Source organism: Erpetoichthys calabaricus, chromosome 1 (genome assembly GCF_900747795.2).
Source record: "Erpetoichthys calabaricus chromosome 1, fErpCal1.3, whole genome shotgun sequence".
In the NCBI taxonomy this organism is placed as follows: domain Eukaryota; kingdom Metazoa; phylum Chordata; class Cladistia; order Polypteriformes; family Polypteridae; genus Erpetoichthys; species Erpetoichthys calabaricus.
In genome coordinates, this window is record NC_041394.2 from 55,009,157 (window position 1) to 55,029,003 (window position 19,847).

A 19,847-nucleotide genomic window follows, 5' to 3' on the forward strand; every position below is an offset into this window, starting at 1 on the left:
ACCAGTATCTGAATAGTCCTGGAAGTTTTGCAATGACTTTTGACAACTCAACCAAGTCTCTCCATTTGATGCCTACCCTATGTAAAGAGATAATGACCTTATCAAGAGATGAGGTAGCACTTATTTCCTTATTTGACAAAAGGGTACTGGCAGATCCCCTTGACCGTTTTGGCCAACGAGAAAAACAGCATTTAGCACTCCTGGTGGACACTGGCAGTACAGGATCCTTCTCTTTAGGTTTGATGGGAACCCAGCAACCTTCCAGCATCTGATGAACAGTCTGCTAAGGTCACACAGAGCTTTTAGTGCTGCCTACCTTAAGGATACAGTATCATTGCCCTTTCTAGCACCTAGGAGTAACACTTGCATCACCTGATCAATGTATTAATCCAAAGAAATGCCATATTGGACTGGCAGAAGCAAATTATTTGGGTTATGTAGTATTTCAGCAACACGTAAGGCTTCAGATGTTCGAACTAACAGCCTTTTAAAATTGTCCTTCTCAGGTTAGCAGGTTACTATCCAGGTTGCTCCTCATTTCTCTGAAAAAGCCATGACTTTAGATGATCTAACAAGAAAACATGCACATAATCTTGTGCAATGAAATGGTGATGCTGAAACAACATTCTATGGCTCTAAGTCCACCCTAATTTTACTGCCTATATTAATCTATCCTAATTTTCTCCATCTTTTCATAATTCAGATTGACGCATTTTAAACAAGCCCAATGGCAAATTGTCACTGATGATTTGCCAGTTTAGCCAGATTAACAATGGCACTGAACACTTTGTAGCATAAAGTGCTAGACCTGGAGAGGAGGTATGCAGTGGCAGAGAGGGAAGCCTTGGTGATCAAGTGGGCCATCACCCAACTAAAGTATTACCTCTTGGATTGAAAATTCACTCTTGTGATAGAACATACCCCTTTGCAATGGGTCATTGCAGAGGCATACTTCTTTTCAACACTGATGCCCTTTCCTGTGTCCATGACCTCTAGGCTCAGCTACACTTGGCTGTGGGTCAAAGCTAAGGGGGTGGGCATTGTAACACATGTAGGCATGGTGAGCTTCCTACACTGATTTTTCTCAGAATAACCTGGGACTGTACCAAGGAGGTGAAACATTTACTCTCACAGTCTCCTTTTCCTACCCTAGAGTGGAAGAACAGCAGGCCCATGTTGATCACATTCTGCTTCTTCTCCCCAGCCCGGGTAAAACCAATGATCACCCAGCAGGAGCCAATCATTTGACCAGAAGAGCTAGAGCAGCATGCTGGCTCTTTCAATTCCTTACCTTGCCTAGAACAGCATGCCAAAACTCCATTTATACAAATTGGGAATCACTATTAAAGTTTATAGTGTTTTTCTTTTCAGCATACTAATGCATTAAATAAGATTCTCCTTGATGGAGCCCCAGATCATTTTCTTGTCCGTTTGGTTTTGCATTCACGATACTTTATTTGAAATTCTAGCTTTTCTAAAAAAACAGTTTACAAGAGTCGCTTATTTGGTCATACATTTATATTAATAGTTACCTTTGGTTCATATGGGGGTGCTGTTGGTGCTGCCTGAAGCCATGAATTAGACTGGGGAGGTAGAAAAGGATTTCCATACGCAACAGGTGGGGCTTGAGGGACAGTTTGCCACTGGTTCTGTGGAGGCCCGTATCCTCCAGGGGCATGAGACCAGGTTTCCACAGGTGTTCTTGGATGTGATGGCGGAGGGTTTTGGAAAGGTGGATTCTGAGACACTCCTGTCATGCCATTGCCATAGGGGAGATAAGTTGAACCAGAATATTGTGGAGCCTGTAAAAAATATACAAATGCTGAATAAATCAGACAATTCAGGAAAGTGGTTTGTATTAATCTCATAGTTGACAAATTTCTAAACTTAGGAAAGCCTAAGAAGGGAAGGAACATTGAAAACCACAAGACATCCAGGAGGTACAAGAAGCTCCTGTCAGAAACATTCTACTGTCTAGCAGCTTACATTTATAGGACTCCCTTTGATCTTTCCATCCAGGCAGCCTGAGGGGAACTAAAAAAGATCAGACAGAGGCTCTAGTGTGTCCATGGACTGTAAGGACAGGTTCAAAGATGTTTAGGGTAAAGTACTGTGGTATGGTTTACTGTAGACAGGTGCTTTTACTTGTCTGTGCAATTGAATTGTGTAACAATAATAGAGTGCTTTAAGACCTAAATCCTGGCTCTGATGCCACTTTTCAAGGAATGTCCCTCAAATAGTGTTTACAAACATTAAAAAAGGCAATGTAGGATGAACAGACATTGGAACAGAAAATAAAGCATAATCCAAAATGATGATTTTCGGGCTTAAGTGCTGAAATGTATAAAATGCCCCTATGTGACATTTGACTTACCAAGTCAGGCACCAACACATGCAGGATGCGGTGTCGTATAGTAGCCAATATAGGACAAAGAACTAAAACTTTTGTTGCTTGACCAGGTCTAACCAACTAAAAAAAAACACGTTTGTATCTTATCTCTTACACTGTAAGGAACCTTCATACAATGGCATGGTTAATGAGGAGCCTGACTCTTAAACCACAAGGTTCACTGAGTGAACCTTAGCATTTCACCTAACCTACCTGTTGGCCATTTATAAACATACAGTTAGGTCCATAAATATTTGGACAGAGACAACTTTTTTCTAATTTTGGTTCTGTACCCACAATGAATTTTAAATGAAACAACTCAGATGCAGTTGAAGTGCAGACTTTCAGCTTTAATTCAGTGGGGTGAACAAAACGATTGCATAAAAAATGTGAGGCAACTAAACCATTTTTTAACACAATCCCTTCATTTCAGGGTCTCAAAAGTAATTGGACAATTGACTCAAAGGCTATTTCATGGACCTAACTGTATTACATATAATGACTTGCAAACGTTTGGGAACCTTTGCTTAAAATGCCTGTTACTGAGAATAGTTAAGTGAGCAGAAGATGAACTGATCACCAAAAGGCATAAAGTTAAAGATGTCAAGATGTCACATTTCTTTAATATTTTAAGCAAGACTGTGTTTTTGTTTCCATCACTCACAAGTACAAAATACCAAAAACATGTAAAGGGCCTCTTATTATGACCTAAAGCATCATACTGCTGAGGACTACTCTATTCTTAAGAAGTAAATTTTAGACAGATACAGACTAACAGCACCCATGTCTACTCTGAGTAGTATTGCTTACCTTGCATGATCCCTGAAGATGTATCCTACTCGCACATGCTTGACAGCCTGTAAAGTTCCTTAGGGTGCTGTTTATGCTATAGAAAAGGTGCTACATTAAAATAAAAGTTGTTTGGTGTTTACTATTGAAAGGCACTCTGTGTAATCATAAAACATAAAAAGGCAACAGGTGGTTTTCCTTGGATCCGTATAATATGAACATCACAGAGCCCCATTAACGCAGAAAACACGCATGCAGTTAAGCACTGGCAAGATATAAATGTGATGTACCATTTGTGTTTCTAATTTTAAAAAACATCCTGTTAGCATGACAGGATCTCCTTGAAAGACTGTCATCCCCAATAGATTAAAGGTGAAGTAAATGTTAACAAACATAAGATCACCTCACCTGTGCAAAGGACAATCCATGAGAATACAGCAGGACTCCTAATTTTATTTAGGCAGAGGAAAGATAAGAGCCACATATTAACAAAATTTATTCAGAATTAAACCAAATGGCCTAATCTGACTGGTTCACGAGTAGTGACACAGGAGGATATCATACCAGTCTTGGAACCTACTGATAAAATGAGCTTTTGCTTATCAGATTATACAAATCCATAGTGGTGTCCTTAGAGGTTCACTATACTGGGGATTTATTCCAGTCCACACTGACTGGTAAACAAGAAAGGGACTACCTTGTGGCCAAAAAAAGTTGAGTTCAAAAAGAAGTAGGATACCATCACAATCGTGGGCCTAAAATTATTTTTTCTGACACAGGGATTTTGTGAAAAGCTGTAGAGCATAAGACTAACCACCAACACGGTTTAAAAGAAAAGAAAAACACATCACTCCTTTCTCCCAGAGCCTTTAAAATGACTGGAGTTTGATCAAGATAGCTGTCTTCCCATTCTGTTTTTCTTGAACCTGACTTCACCATTCGATGCCAAATTTAGCTGAACACCATCAACAATGTAACAGGCTCAACATGTGGATCCACAACTAGACAAAACATGACTAACCACATGCATTCTGCACAGTTGAATCAACAGGCTAGTACTAATGGGACCTGTGAGCTTCTGGCAACTGCTCTAATCTTACTCTGACTTACCATAGTTGATGTATGGTGTATAATGTGACACTCTCCATTGCTAAAGACTGTTGGCTGCTTTTGGACTTCCTGGCTGTCATTTCCAAGGTGTTGTATGGAAAACTGTGCTCTGCTCCTGGACATTACTTTAAAGTAGCATCAAAGGCAACTGTGAGACTGCTTGTTATGTTCAGTCTAAATATATGTTTTTTATTGTCATTTTAATGTTTTTTCCTATTATATTTATTATTATGTACTGTCCTTGCAAATGTTCCTCCATTCCTTGCGTTTTCTGCGTGAAGCCCCAGGAGACGGGGCCATTCTTAAGTCACCCCTTCTGAGCCCTCTCTCTGGTTATTTAAGGGCCTGACAGAGTAAGCTCAGATCAGGAAGTCATTGCATCATTTGGAGTTCTGGGAGTATTGCCGTTTTTCGTTGGATTTTTCTGGTTTTGCTGGCTGCCTTGTATCTGTTTTAAGGATAATGATTATGGATTCATGAATGCCAAGATCACCCAAAAAGGGACACCATCACAAGTGAAAGCAGGTATAGAACTAGCATGAGGGAATGGCAATACACTTCAACACTCTTAAAAATCAGTTATGCCATGAACTATATGCCAATATGCATGGACAAATAAAGCCTCGACTACGAGGTGTGTCTATTAAATAACGAGACTGATTAAATAACTCATCTTTATTTATATGTATTACAAATGTAATGCTTGTCCCCTTCAATATACTCCCCATTTACACCAATACATTGCTGCAGTCTTGTTTTCCACTGGTCAAAGTCATGGAACAAATCAATTTCTGTCAGCTGTTTTAACACATCCGCCGTTTTCTTCTTTACAGCATCAACTGACTCAAAACATGTCCCTTTAAGCACGGATTTAACTTTTTGGAATTTTACTAAAAATTTCAAAATGAACACGTTGTTCAACTTTTAAACTTTCGGCACACTACAGAAAACACAACCAAACTAAATGGCGACTCACAATCAACTGAACGTCATAGAGTGTTGCTGCTTGTCATGCAGGTTCAGACATGTTCAAGGTCACCACGCATGCAGTTATAACCGGTTCTGACTGCTTTGTTTACTAGGTGGAATCACAGTCTCGTTATTTAATAGACACACCTCATATACTGAAAGGCATGAAGTTAGAGAATTAGAAAAATCATCATTTTGTGCAAACCCTGCCTTACATGAAAACAACAGAAATATAGACCTGATCACTGCTTGAGACAAATTGTCCTTGGGTACACAGGTTTACTGGAAGGAAACAGCATGACACTTCCAGATGCAAGGCCATGCCGTGGTTAATAACTTACAAGCATTGTTTCTCGTCAAAGTTATTTCTTCAGAATCATGGCGTATATTAATTGACACATAAAATTGTGTTCTAAAGTGAAGTTGTTTTTTTTTTGTTTTTTTTTTTAAGAAGTTCTTGCAGATTACAATGAGGCTGAAGTGTACATGGGTCCAAACATGAAAAAAAGGCTTAAACTTACCAAATAGGTCCACTTTTAAAGGATGGAATGTTATCAGAATTTAATCTACATCTTAAAATTGCACAATTATTGTGAAACCGTGTTTCTACACTGTTTTAAAAAGATTTTTAAGAAGTAAAAACCATTCATGAGATTTGGCCAATTTAACCTCTTCACCTCATTATGCCAGTTGTCTCTAACCAAGTGGCGTGATTTCCTCTACCTCATTTTTTTTGAATCCTGGACACATCATCTTCATTTCGAGACTCAACTGCTTATGGGTATAAAGTTTAAAATTGGCAATATGTCTGAATATGAAGACAAGAGCACATTTAGCTTGATCGCTGAATCATATTTGCATGAACAGGAATATACCAATGAGGAACACCAACAGATTGAAGAGGAAAGAACAGAGATGAGAGCAGATTTGGAGAAACAATAAGAGCGAAATATGCAACTGGAAGGTACGGAAATGTAACAAACAAGTAGTGATTGGTGGTGCACATGTGGAAAATGTGAAGTCATGCCCACTGAGAAAGTATCTCTGTTTCAGGGAATGGGACGTGCTGCTTCCACCTCTGGAAAACTTAGACATGTCGGGGGGATGAGCCCACTTCGTTATGCAAGGTTGCAGTATGTTTTGGTTGGTATCTCCTGTTAGCACTTTGTGAAAGGCAAGAAACAGGTGGCAAGAGGAACAATTGACTGACACACACACACACACAGTCATGCAGTATCCCATTCACACTAACCAGAAATTGTCATTTCATATCATCATTATGGCTTTTATATGTGTTAAAGAAAATACTATGTCATGTCTGGGAAAGCATGCAAACTCTACACAGACAACGACCAGGTACACGATTTAAACCTATGATGCTAGAACTGTGAAGTAGCACCATCAATGTTTCTTCTACCTGGCTGCCCTACAAAAGGGCTACTCATGCAAAGGTAGTCACTGACTTATAACAATGTTCGGTTCTGATGGACCAGTCGTAAGATGAACCAGTATATGTATTCAAATCTGATCGTATGTATAGTACTGTATAACAAGTCCCTTAAGTAATACTGTTTTGATTTATATCCTGTTTTTATCATCATTCTTAGCACATTGTGTAAATTTTCTGGGGCTTTTTTGTAAATTTTTTTTTATTTTATTATTTTGTTTCATTAATACTGTTGCTCGCATGGGTGGTGAACCTTTAACAGCTTCATGATGCGTTTCTTTGTCTGTGTTATGTTACACCATCTGAGCTTCTCCCAGTGTTCACTGTGTTAACTGTGAGAGGAGGAAATAATGTACCAGCAGAGTTTGAGCACTCATATGTTTTCTGCTTTAACATTTAATAATAAGCAATAATAGATAAAGTAGTCCAGTGTGGTTTCATTAGCCCTTCATGGCAGTTTGCACAAAGCAGCACATCATGACACAACACAGAAGCTTGAAAGGTTAACCGGATTCAAAGCTATAGTGCAGCAGTTCAGCTCGTGCTGTGTGGTGAACACCGGTTACAATGGGATAACTTAAAGTCATGTGCAATCGCATTTGCTTTCTTTCCTCCCTCATACAGCTTGATCAAATTTGTTTTTGTGTCAAGATCAAATGTCTTTTTTCCTGCATTTGTAAGACAAATGTAACTGAACACAGTTGAAACCAATGCAGGTAATAAATTGAGATTGAGATGAATGAGTCATGGCATATGTTGTTTGCCCATGAAACGCAGTAAAAGTTAAATGGTCATAAGACGCACATGTTGTAAGTTGATGGCTACCTGTACTGTATACAGTATTCAGTTTCCTAGTCAAAGACAGGCTTTAAATTTCAGCCCTCTTCAGTTGCAGCTGCAGTGAAATGACTCAACTTAAATATGTTTGAAACTGCAGCTAGCTTCAATAATGGCAATCAGGAACATGTTTTCCTTTTCCTCTTTGGCTGCAAGTAATCATCCATGGAGAAATGAGTGATACAAATTCACAGATACGATTTCAGTAGGTCTGCCATTCGAGTGTTCATATCTAACCTAAGCATTACAAGCCTATGATGGCAGTTGTGATAACATCATTATTTTTAGTTTCCTTTCGTTGTCACAGAAATGCCTCAAAAACAAAGAAGGCACATTTTCTTAAACTGAAACCTTTGTTGCTTCAAAGTGGATGTATTTGCAAAGTTTTAAGGCTTTTTCTGTCACTTATTGACCCATGTACGCTTTAGCCCCACTGTACACTACAAGAAGTGACAAAGTATTTTTAAAATGTATAAACATGCTGCACTATACAACACAATTTTATGTGTCAATATACAGTACTGTGCAAATGTTTTAGGCAGGTGTGAAAAAATGCAGTAAACAAAGAATGCTTTCAGAAATATAAATAATGATTGTTTATTGTTATCAATTTACAAAATGCAAAGTGAGCGAACAAAAGAAAAATCTAAATCAAATCAATATTTGGTGTTACTACCTTTTGCCTTCAAACCAGCATCAATTCTTATAGGTACACTTGCACAAAGTCAGGGATTTTGTAGGATTATAGTCAGGTGTCTGATCAACCATTATACCAAACAGGTGCTAATGATCATCAGTGTCACACGTAGGTTGAAACACAGTCATTAACTGAAACAGAAACAGCTGTGTAGGAGGCTTAAAACTGGGTGAGGAACAGCCAAACTCTGCTATCAAGGTGAGGTTGTGGAAGACAGTTTCATGTCATAGCAAGATTGAGCCATGAACTACCACGACTCAAGTATGCACGAAAACATAGGAACTGGGGTGCAGAAAAATGGCAGCAGGTGCTCTGGACTGAGGAGTCAAAATTTGAAATATTTGGCTGTAGCAGAAGGCAGTTTGTTTGTCAAAGGGCTGGAGAGAGGTACAATAATGAGTGTCTGCAGGCAACACTGAGGCATGGTGGAGGTTCCTTGAACGTTTGGGGCTGCATTTCTGCAAATGGAGTTGGAGATTTGGTCAGGATTAATGGTGTTCTCAATGCTGAGAAATACTGGCAGATACTTATCCATCATGCAATACCATCAGGGAGGCGTATGATTGGCCCCAAATTTATTCTGCAGCAGGACAATGACCCCAAACATACAGCCAAAGTCATTAAGAACTATCTTCAGCGTAAAGAAGAACAAGAAGTCCTGGAAGTGATGGTATGGCCCCCACAGAGCCCTGATCTCAACATCATCGAGTGTGTCTGGGATTACATGAAGAGACAGAAGGATGTGAGGAAGCCTACATCCACAGAAGATCTGTGGTTAGTTCTCCAAGATGTTTGGAACAACCTACCAGCTGAGTTCCTTTAAAAACTGTGTGCAAGTGTACCTAGAAGAATTGATGCTGTTTTGAAGGCAAAGGGTGGTCACACCAAATATTGATTTGATTCAGATTTCTCTTTTGTTCATTCACTGCATTTTGTTGATTGATGAAAATAAATGATTAACACTTCCATTTTTGAAAGCATTCTTTGTTTACAGCATTTTTTCAAACCTGCCTAAAACTTTTGCACAGTACTGTATACCATGATTGTGAAGAAATAACTTACAACTTGAAAAATGCCGAACTTATCCTTTAAAAGATGACAATGGTGTCTCTCAAGTAGGGGTTAGCAGAAGAGGCACTGTGCCAGGTAAACGTACTCAATAAAAGCAAACAACGAATGTGACATTCAAGACAGAAATATAGTTACCAGTAAAGGGGCTGAGTAGACAAACTTGTGATAAACCGATTTGCAAAAATTGAACCCTGTGATATTATACATTTAACAGTAAATCTCAACTAGTTTACACACCATTCAAACCAAACTACTGTTTAAACTTAACTATAGATGGACTACTATATTTACCAATTAAGAATGGACGCCTTCTAATGTTGTGCAAGTCAATCACTGAGGGATCGTGGTAGCGCATGCTCATTAAACAGTCATGATAGGAAGTCATACATAAAGAGGTGCCCGTTTTAACCATTACGTTCAGACCAGAGACATTACCTTTCCTGTTCTTTTTGATAATGAAAAACTTCCACAAGAAAAAAAAAATGGTTCCTTCCTGTGGAAACTTGTGCAATTTACAAATTTAATTAATTTCCTACCTCTTCCCATAGGACACAGCTGAAACCACAGCATTGATCCTAAACACGTTGGGTTAAGAGCTCACACACATTTTTTTTTTATAAACCACAGTCTGGACATAGCCTAGTATAGTACTTTATCATGACCTATACAGCGATAGTGGTGCCTTTACTCCTAGTAACCTCTTGCATGTAATAAAGAACATGTCTGACCTTATTGAAGAAAAGTGAGATGCACAAAGCAAAATCAAGATTATTAAAAGAAAAACACAATGTGCTTGTCTCTCTGAAAGAAAGATATAAGTAATAACTCCCACCAGGGCACCAGACTCACTGCAAATAAAACTATAGTTATGGTAGACTTTGAAACAATATGGTGTGAACAGAACTCTGATGATCTAAACATTTAGATAGAAAAACTAAGCACTAACTCTTCTGGTGGCACCTTTCATTGAGTCATCTTTTCTATCTAGTGCCTGTCTTTCACAGACAAGTTCAAATACACTAGTAAGGTAACACACCAATGAATGTGTTCCCATGTCCGTTCTGATTTTAATTGGCATTAGTAGTAGTAGTAGGGTAGTGGTGGAATTGTCATGTGTACAGAGTACGTTAAAATTCTTATTTGCATGTCCAAACAACATGTAAAATGTTGCCATTCTCCAAGAGAGAATATGTGGGTGTCACATGGCAAACCAAATTATCATTTAGATTAAATTAATTTATCATTCAATCAATTGTCATTTATCTTTGAAATATTTAAAGGATATTACAGATATCTCTAAATTACTTATCTCTTTATTTAAAAATCATATTCATTATTCAAAAAAAAAAATTTAAAAAAAATCACATCACTTCCTTGTATTCTTGTATTCCAGCATGTGAATGGTGAATTCTCACAATCACTCATCAGAGGTAATGCTTTATATTAATTTTATAGTCATTTTTTCACAGCTACCGCCATCACTTAGCATATTTTGGTTTCTGTTAGTTTGAGTAAGGCGCTTCATTCCTGTCCGACTCCTCGATATTTTACCGTTTTAGCCTGGCATTGTTTAAATGCAAGCACTCATTTAAAGATATTTGTAAATCATTTATAAATATCTTTTAACACACTGGAAGTCACTTAAAGATATCTAAAAATTGCCTGAAAAGTCATACATATTTTAGTAACAACTCTGAATACAGTACAATATTCTAAACCATAGTGACATTTAGACATATCTGTAACTGACTTGAAGATCTCTTTAAATGCAATTAAGATATCTGTAAATCATTTAAAGATATATTTAATTAGATTTCATTAAGATATCTTTAAATTATTCAGATATATCTTTAAATGAATTCAAAATATCTTCAACTATTTAAAAAATATCCTAAATGATAATTTGGCTTACCATGGTGTCAGGCCATTCTTCAGTTATGTATGGTTTTTATTATCCACAGACTAAGTAAGGAAAATCAGAACTTTTCTTTCTAATATAAAACTAGCAGCTGATCTTTTAACATGTTTCATTTAGAGACTTTACCTGTGTGACATCATACAAATAAATGCTGTAAGAAAAACAAGACAGCAAGACATATTGCTGGGCACCCGTGCATTGGTTAGCTAATCAGATTTTAACTCTAGTTATATATATTAACTCCAGCTTATGAACAGTCCTTGATCTTGAAATATGGGAGATAACCCTTAGGGTGAATCTTACCACACAGAATAATGCCAAAAAGGCCACATGTATTCAATAAATGTTTTTATTTTGTTTTTTTAAATAAAGCACACAGTGAAGGAAAGGAGAACACCAATGAAAGAGTAAATGACACAAGAAGAAATCTGATCCCTCTCTGAACAGGTTTTGAACCTTGTCTGTCTGGTGGAACAAGTCATTTCCTTCTCACCTACCAAGTACCAGCCAACATGCCCTTTCTCATGTTGTGTCTCTAGCAACCCTGGCTGCTTCCCCACAACTGGTGATCCTTTACCCCAAACTCTCCCCTAATGCCAGGTTAAGGGAGACATCGGGCTCCTAATAGCTTAAAACCGTCTTTAAGGATCACTTCTAGCCAAGCGTCTCAATCATGTTTGGGATCAGAAGCCGTCATTTTTTTTTTTTCTAATACTGGGATGCCAAGCTAGACTTTTCCATAGTGGCTCCTGGTAGCCTTTCAAAGCAGTTCTTCACTTAGCTGTTCATCAAAATGCATGCTGTGGTCCCTCTCCTTTAGTTCAGAGACTTTGTGCTGCCCAGTAGAGATTAGGTGAGATAGTACTGGCCTCCTGTCAGGCGTCACTGACCTCACCCCTTGACTAGACAATTCAGAAGCAGCTTAAGGTTGTGTAACACCCGTCGGCCAGAAGGTCTGATTGTCTTTTAATGGCCCTCCCACATCTCACACTGCTGGGTAAAACTAGGCTGCATCTCTGTCATTGTGTAGGTCTCTTCCATGCTGGTGCCCCACCATGTTGCAACCGCTAGACTTGTGGGATCTATTGATGGCTAGTGGTCAATGTCCCCCTCACTAGTATTTGGAGGACCTCTCTGTTTGCAGAGGATGTGCATGCTCTCGCTCTCTCTCGGTCTTTTAGTGGGGTTTCACAACTGTTCCATCCTCTGGGTGTCCTAGCATCTTGCAACCGCTTGCCAGTTAGGCACCTGCTCACAACCACTCTTAACAGCTAGTAAATCAAGAAAGCCTGTGACAAGTTAGTCAAATATTAAATGAGACTTTCAAAATATTTGACTCTTTGACCAAAAATAAAAGGGAAATGCAGCTAAGTAGGCCACATCTCGGAATTCCACGAAAGCACAGGTATCACCAAATAGATCTGCGCTATGCATATCACATTGTATTTTTAGCCGAAGTGACAGAATGTTTATAAGATATACCAATCGAGATGGAAGCAGCAGCCAGTAAAGTGGTGACAAAATACACAGGCTGGTAATGTTCAAATTAACATACAAACAATTTGCCAAAAATCAAGCAATCAAGGATATACACACTTTAGAACTGGTAAACCATTAATAGGTACAAATGACTACTCTTGATGTGCTCAACAAGACAATGAAGATGTAACTCTACAGTATTATTGTCTTAACAATTACAAATAATGTCAGTGAAACATGGAAGTCCAAAGCAGAAAATAGTTTGGAAACTCAACATGCCCCAATAGCAGCAACAATGAAAATTCACTTTCTACAGCCATGTTACTGGCAGAGAGTTCCTACAAAGACGCAGTTCAAACAGACTCCCAGGGCTTCGCGACAAGGAGATAATTTGAGGACTATGGAATCAGATTTTATGTTTTCGATTACTCAGAATTTACTTTTTCCTCAGATTTTTAACAGCAGCATGAGCTTAGCCGGGCAAATTCTCCATCTGCCAGTTCAGTGGCATTCTAAAACTATAATGTAATGGATACCATCTGGAGGAAAAAGAAGAGTCAGGCCATCTAATACATAGCACGTGACATTCAAAGAAGACTGCAAAAGCATTTGTTTCATGACACAGAGAAGATTGCACTCAGTCAAAGTAGTTAGAAAAAACCTGCTGCACAGTGTGCCTAGTGGCACTGCCCCACCTGAGACCAAGTAAGACTAAGTAAGTTAATTCAGGGCCATCATCTTTTAAAGGGGATCTTTTCTAAATGAGATCTCTTTTGGGAGTGTATGACTTTTGCTGAAAGTTACTTATCGTGTAAACAACAATGTTCTTGTTATTATCAATGACAGTAAGTTACTTTTACCACAACCCTCATAATAATCACCACTTACCAGTAAGCAACAAATTACTATCTACATATTACACTTATGGGAAAGTAATTTTAAAGAAGCAAACATCTTTAGAAATATACTATGCTAAACTACCACAATTGAATAACGTACTTAGAAATTCTATTTTGCATAGAAAGCATTCGGACATACATGCACATCCACCTGTTGCATAATGTAGAATTTGTCTTATTTTAATTGCAAAAAAATCAGGATGTGAGCATCAGTAAGCTTTGCACCCTAGGAACCAAGTTACCCAAACTATTTTATAACATTTCACTAATTATTTACCTCTCTGATGCTGATCTTTCCGATTATAAAATAGGTCATTATGATGGCAATTAATGAGAAGAATTCATAATTAATTGCAGAATTACGGTATTTGATGGTTCCTCTAGAGTGCCTCTTTCTCTTGCATGATTTGGCTCAAAAACTAATCAGCACATTATCTAACAGGATTAAGTTTCAAGATTGTTATTTTTCTGTCCAGCTGTTTAACTCTACACCGTCCTCAAGAAACTGTGACACACAGACAGGCAGCTATCATCGCGATATTGATGTTTTCAGTATCTGTCGAAAACTGGAGATCAGTTGCTCTTCCCCCATAGATGATAGGTGGGTGGGGGGGATTTGGTGGCAGGGGTTTGGGTGAGGTGGGCACAAAGCAAAAATCAACTGTAGGCAGGGAAAAAAAAAAACTTATGTGCACAAGTAAATATTTTGTTGTTCTGCTTGCTGTTCATGTGCCCCGAAGTCTATATATCGCAAAAAGTCTTGCCACCAACTATCTGCATTCTATGCGTTATTTTTAACTTGAAATAAAAGTAAACACATGAGATGAAAATGTCTGGTAACAGCCGAGAATTAAAACCCCATATTGATATAGAAGGGGTCAAATGTGCCTGCCATCAGTACCGAGCAATAATCAAAATTTGGAAATGCAACTACAAGATTTCACCATTATGGGACAATGTTATACCCCATAACTACACTTGAAAGCATACTGGGTATAACAAAACTACATTGACAATATATAAAGCCAACGGTAATACAAACAATATAGTTATGAAAAAAGCACATTTCTACAAAACCAGAAATACTGTATATGCCAGGGAGAAAAGCAAGTATTTTCTACTTTAAAAAGAGTAAAAGGAAGTTTTTCTAATATGTTTTGTAACTAATGCTGACAAAGAAATAAAACATGCTGTGTTAAAATTAAGAAAATATACTACCCTATCCAAATTAAGGTAAAGAAGGAAAAAAAACCTGACATGATGCTAGTTGTGTCCCTGGTACTGACCCCTTGACTTTGTGGGCATGGGTATGGGTGATGATGCACTGAATGCCCTCCTGCTCCCAACTCACAAGGGCCTGGCCTGGCCTCTTGATGTGCCGGAGGATAAGATGGATGACTCGGATGATGTCCTTGGGTGTATAATGGTGGAGTTCCAGGATATTGTGCTGGGTGGAAAGCATCATTGGAATAGACTGGTACACCCTAGAACAAAGAGCAGGAAAAAGGAACATTTCAGCAGTAGAAATGTACTTGTGTGGAAACTGAAATAAACAGTTACATAAAACTATGAATGTTTGTCCTACAAACAACTATTAACTTATTAAAATAGATTTGTTTTTTTATAAAACATTGCTAGTATTAACAATAATTTTTAAAACTAATATACAGTACAAAAGAAAAGGATTACATTTCAACACATGATTTTCACTTTCATGTAAATTGAAGTTTGGTGATGGGGTCAAAAATTTCCTATTGAGTTAAGTTCAGATTTTGATTCTATGATGTTCAAAATGTCAAGAAAAGTAGGCTTTTCGCATGGTGTCTGTATAGGTCTATGGATAAATAAAACAGATTTTCATATCTTCAAAATTGAAAACTTCATATAATTATGTGTTTATTTTTGCATTGTGTAGACCCCATGATGACTACATCCATCACAACTTCACTGCTGTCAAGACAGAAGTGATGTGTAATGCGGCTCATCAAGGAGGCTAAAGTAACATGAAAGGGGTTTGGAGTTATCCAGTACTGAAGTCTGAAAGCTGGTATCAATAACAGAGTCAAAATTTTAGTACCGATCCAACACTAGTATGCACACACAGAGGAATACGCAAGTGCATGCATGCACACACACTGAAAGAAATTTAGAAGTGAAAATAGCTGACACCTTATTTGCTCTACCAGAGCATATGCTGGACGATAAAAAAAAAAAAAAGAAAAATGAACACACACACACACAAAAACACAAGGTCGATGTAAACAGAGGCATTAAGCCAGCCCTGTATCAATCTATCTGTGCAGCTTGTTTTCATCATTTGACCCAATGACTTTGGTTTCTACAATTATTTCAGTATATACTAAATATTATATCAGTTAATGTACTTGATTGTATTTTATTGCACCATACACTTGGTTATGTTGTATTGTAAAACCTTACTTTAACTGACTTCCGACAGTATCACTAAAGTGAAAAACACAAGGAAGTACTGTATGGACCATTCCATTACAATTTTGGAAATGTTACGCCCATTTTTATAAGTATTTGCTGCACTTTACAGTTAAGTCAATATAAACACAGACAGTGACCCCAGCTTCAAAAGTAACTTCTGTGGATATCTGTGGTTTAAAATTTACAATTATTAAAACTAATAAAGTTTATATAAGGTATTGCATACCTGTTGGCTGTAAGGGGAATGGCCATTGATATGCACTCCAGCTGGGTATGTGTTGGAGTATGGGCCAGTAGAATAGGCCTTTGGATACCAATAACTGGAATCATAGCCTTGGTATGGTCCTGCATCCTACAAAATACAGTGAGAAAAAAAAATATAACATTGCAGTTACATGTGTATATACTTACATAATAATACTGTATTTAGAATTATAAAAAAAATTTAAAAAAACTTATCCATAACATCTATAAGGACACCTTGTGCCTTGATGGTTCAAATTTCAGCAGATGATGAAAGAAACACAAACTTATTCAAAGTCACTTTGTGCCCTAAATGTTTTATACTTGATGGACCCATTTACACACTAGATTTATACGGTCTCTTCGTTCAGTTCCAAATCAGTTTTGCCTTCACTTTAAGTCAATTTCTATACATCCCATCTCATTCTTAAATGCCCAACCATATTAAGGATAAAAATTACATCAGAGTGTAACAAGCAAACACATGTAATTCCTAGAAGAAAATGTTGCTGATCAACATTTATTGTACACTCCAAGTGTGTCCTCCTATTGTTTTTCCAATGTGAAGTGTGCATGGTGTCAAAAGTCATTTTGCCAAATCAACTGCCAACTCTAAACTGGCTTAGCCTCAGTAAGCAGGGAAGTGTGCCCTAGCATATCATCTAATTTCAGTTTCAGCATGTTGTGTGCGATAACCAGAACCAGGTCTGGCTACATGGAAAACGGGTAAATGGATCACATCACAATATCAAAAAATACTGTAATGACTGCTGCTTTACATCTATAGTATATTGTTACAGGTACCAACAAAAACTGCAAAACAAATGTAAATCTCCTAAAGAGCAGAGAGAGGGGCTGGGAGCATGTGCTGGCTGATATTACAGCTAGCTGCAGTACCCACCACACAACAAACCCCCTGGACTGCCAATCCTGCAGCCAACTCCAAATTTCCCTGTACATTAGAGGACAAGCTTAAAGGGCTAGATGCAGATTAACATCATATGTCATACCCATGACGAAACAATTGCCTTGCTCAAAGGCGTAATGGAGTAGAGTCAATTCTGGTGTTTACGGAATATAAACCGGGCGCAGATCTCTAGCCTCAGAGCCACCACTCTGACCCTCAATTAGGACCTGAGCGCAGCTATACAACAGGTTAAACCTCAGCAGCACACTAGTTTAAATGGAGTGGAACAGTGTGAGAATTTTTTACAGTGGCTGAAATGCTAGGAATGGCACCAACCTCCAAATTTTTAATTGCAAGTTGGAGGATCATTCCGCAATGTTTTCATCCTGTTATTTTGTCTTATCATCAAGTACTTTTGCTTTCATTCAAAAACACTGTTCACTTACTTACTGTATTTACAACAGCCTCACAAGGAACACAATTATCCCAGCAGCACTGGGCATAAGGAAGGAACCAGTACTAAACAGGATGTTGGTCCACTGTGGAATGCAACCACACGCACCTTATTTAAAATTTCTCTTTCAACCCAACTGAATGTCTGTGAAGGAAATTCGAGTCCACAAAGGTAACCTGTGCAAAAACAGGCAGAACATGTAAATTCCTTACAGATGCTACCTCTGCTGGGAATTGAACAACAATACTTCTAGCTGATCGGCCACTGTGTGGCACATACTGTCCAACAGGATTAGTACAGTCCACATAACAACAAGTATATTACATTCTACTGTAATAAAATATTACAGGCTAATATATTTACTGCCCCAAGATTTAAATTATGGAATTTTAAATACTGTAAACATACTGTACTGCATATATTTACTCACTCAGCAAATCATTAGGAACTCCTGTACACCTGCTTATCCTTGCAATTATCTGATCAATCAATCATGTGGCAGCAGCACAAGCATAATATCATGATGATGCAGGTCATGAGCTTCAGTTCATGTTCACATCAGTCACCAGAAAGGGGACAAATATGATCTCAGTGACTTTGACATTGTTGGCAAAACATGAGCTAGTCTGAGTACCTTCACAGGTGACACAGTGGTAGTTCTGCTGCTTTGCAGTAAGGAGATTGTGGGTTTGCTTCCCGGGTCCTCCCTTTGTGGAGAGCGCTTTGAGTAGTGAGGAAAGCACTATATAAATGTAAAGAGTTATTATTATTATTATTATTTCTGACACTGCTGATCTCCTGGGATTTTCATGTACAATAGGCTGTAGAGTTTATTCATAATGGTTAAAAAAAAAACATCCAGTGAGCAGCAGCTCTGCAGATGTACAGTAAATGCCTTGTCAATGAGATAGGTCAAAGAAGAATCACCTGCTTGGTTTGAGCCGACAGAAAGGCTACAGCACCTCAAATAATATACTCTGTACAAATGTGTTGAGCAGAAAAGCATCTGGGCTACAACAGCAGAAGACCACATTGTGCTCCACTCCCATCAGCTGAGAACAGAAAACTGAGGGTGCAGTGGGCACAGACTCACCAAAACTAGACAGCTGAAGTCTGGGGAAACAAAGCCTGGCACACAGATGGTAAGGTAAGAATTTGGTTCAAATCGCAAGAATCCATGCACCCAACCAGTTGTGTCAACAGTACAGGCTGGTAGTGGTGTAATGGTGTGGGGAATGTTGTCTTGGCACACTTTGAGCCCATTAATACCAACCAATCATTACCAGAATGCCACTGTCTATTTGGGAATTGTTGCTGACCATGTACAGTATTATCTATTCATCTTCTAATGGATACTACCAGTATGACAATACAACACATCACAAAGTAAAAGTCTTTTCAAAATGATTTCAGGATTGTGACAGCAAGTTCAGTGTTCTTCAGTGGCTTTCCCATTCACAGGACCTGAATCCAATAGAACACCTCTGGGATGTGGCAGAAAAGGAGATTCGCAGCTGACAAATCTGCACAAATTGTGAGGTGCAATCATGCCAAATATACCATAATAATAATAATAATAATAATAAATTTACAGTGGTGTGAAAAACTATTTGCCCCCTTCCTGATTTCTTATTCTTTTGCATGTTTGTCACACAAAATGTTTCTGATCATCAAACACATTTAACCATTAGTCAAATATAACACAAGTAAACACAAAATGCAGTTTTTAAATGATGGTTTTTATTATTTAGGGAGAAAAAAAATCCAAACCTACATGGCCCTGTGTGAAAAAGTAATTGCCCCCTTGTTAAAAAATAACCTAACTGTGGTGTATCACACCTGAGTTCAATTTCTGTAGCCACCCCCAGGCCTGATTACTGCCACACCTGTTTCAATCAAGAAATCACTTAAATAGGAGCTGCCTGACACAGAGAAGTAGAACAAAAGCACCTCAAAAGCTAGACATCATGCCAAGATCCAAAGAAATTCAGGAACAAATGAGAACAGCAGTAATTGAGATCTATCAGTCTGGTAAAGGTTATAAAGCCATTTCTAAAGCTTTGGGACTCCAGCGAACCACAGTGAGAGCCATTATCCACAAATGGCAAAAACATGGAACAGTGGTGAACCTTCCCAGGAGTGGCCGGCCGACCAAAATTACCCCAAGAGCGCAGAGACGACTCATCC

At 38.2% G+C, this 19,847-nt stretch overlaps 1 protein-coding gene across 1 annotated transcript in view; it reads right to left on the reverse strand.

Moving 5' to 3' along the window:
- The window catches only part of bag4 (BCL2 associated athanogene 4), a 35,862-nt gene that overhangs the window by 6,373 nt on the left and 9,642 nt on the right, over positions 1-19,847 (reverse strand). Inside the window, exons 3-5 of the mRNA XM_028799752.2 lie at positions 16,283-16,408; positions 14,892-15,089; positions 1,533-1,802 (exon numbers count right to left, since the gene is read on the reverse strand). Of these exons, the coding sequence (XP_028655585.1) occupies positions 1,533-1,802; positions 14,892-15,089; positions 16,283-16,408 (594 nt within the window). The remainder of the gene's footprint in view (positions 1-1,532; positions 1,803-14,891; positions 15,090-16,282; positions 16,409-19,847) is intronic.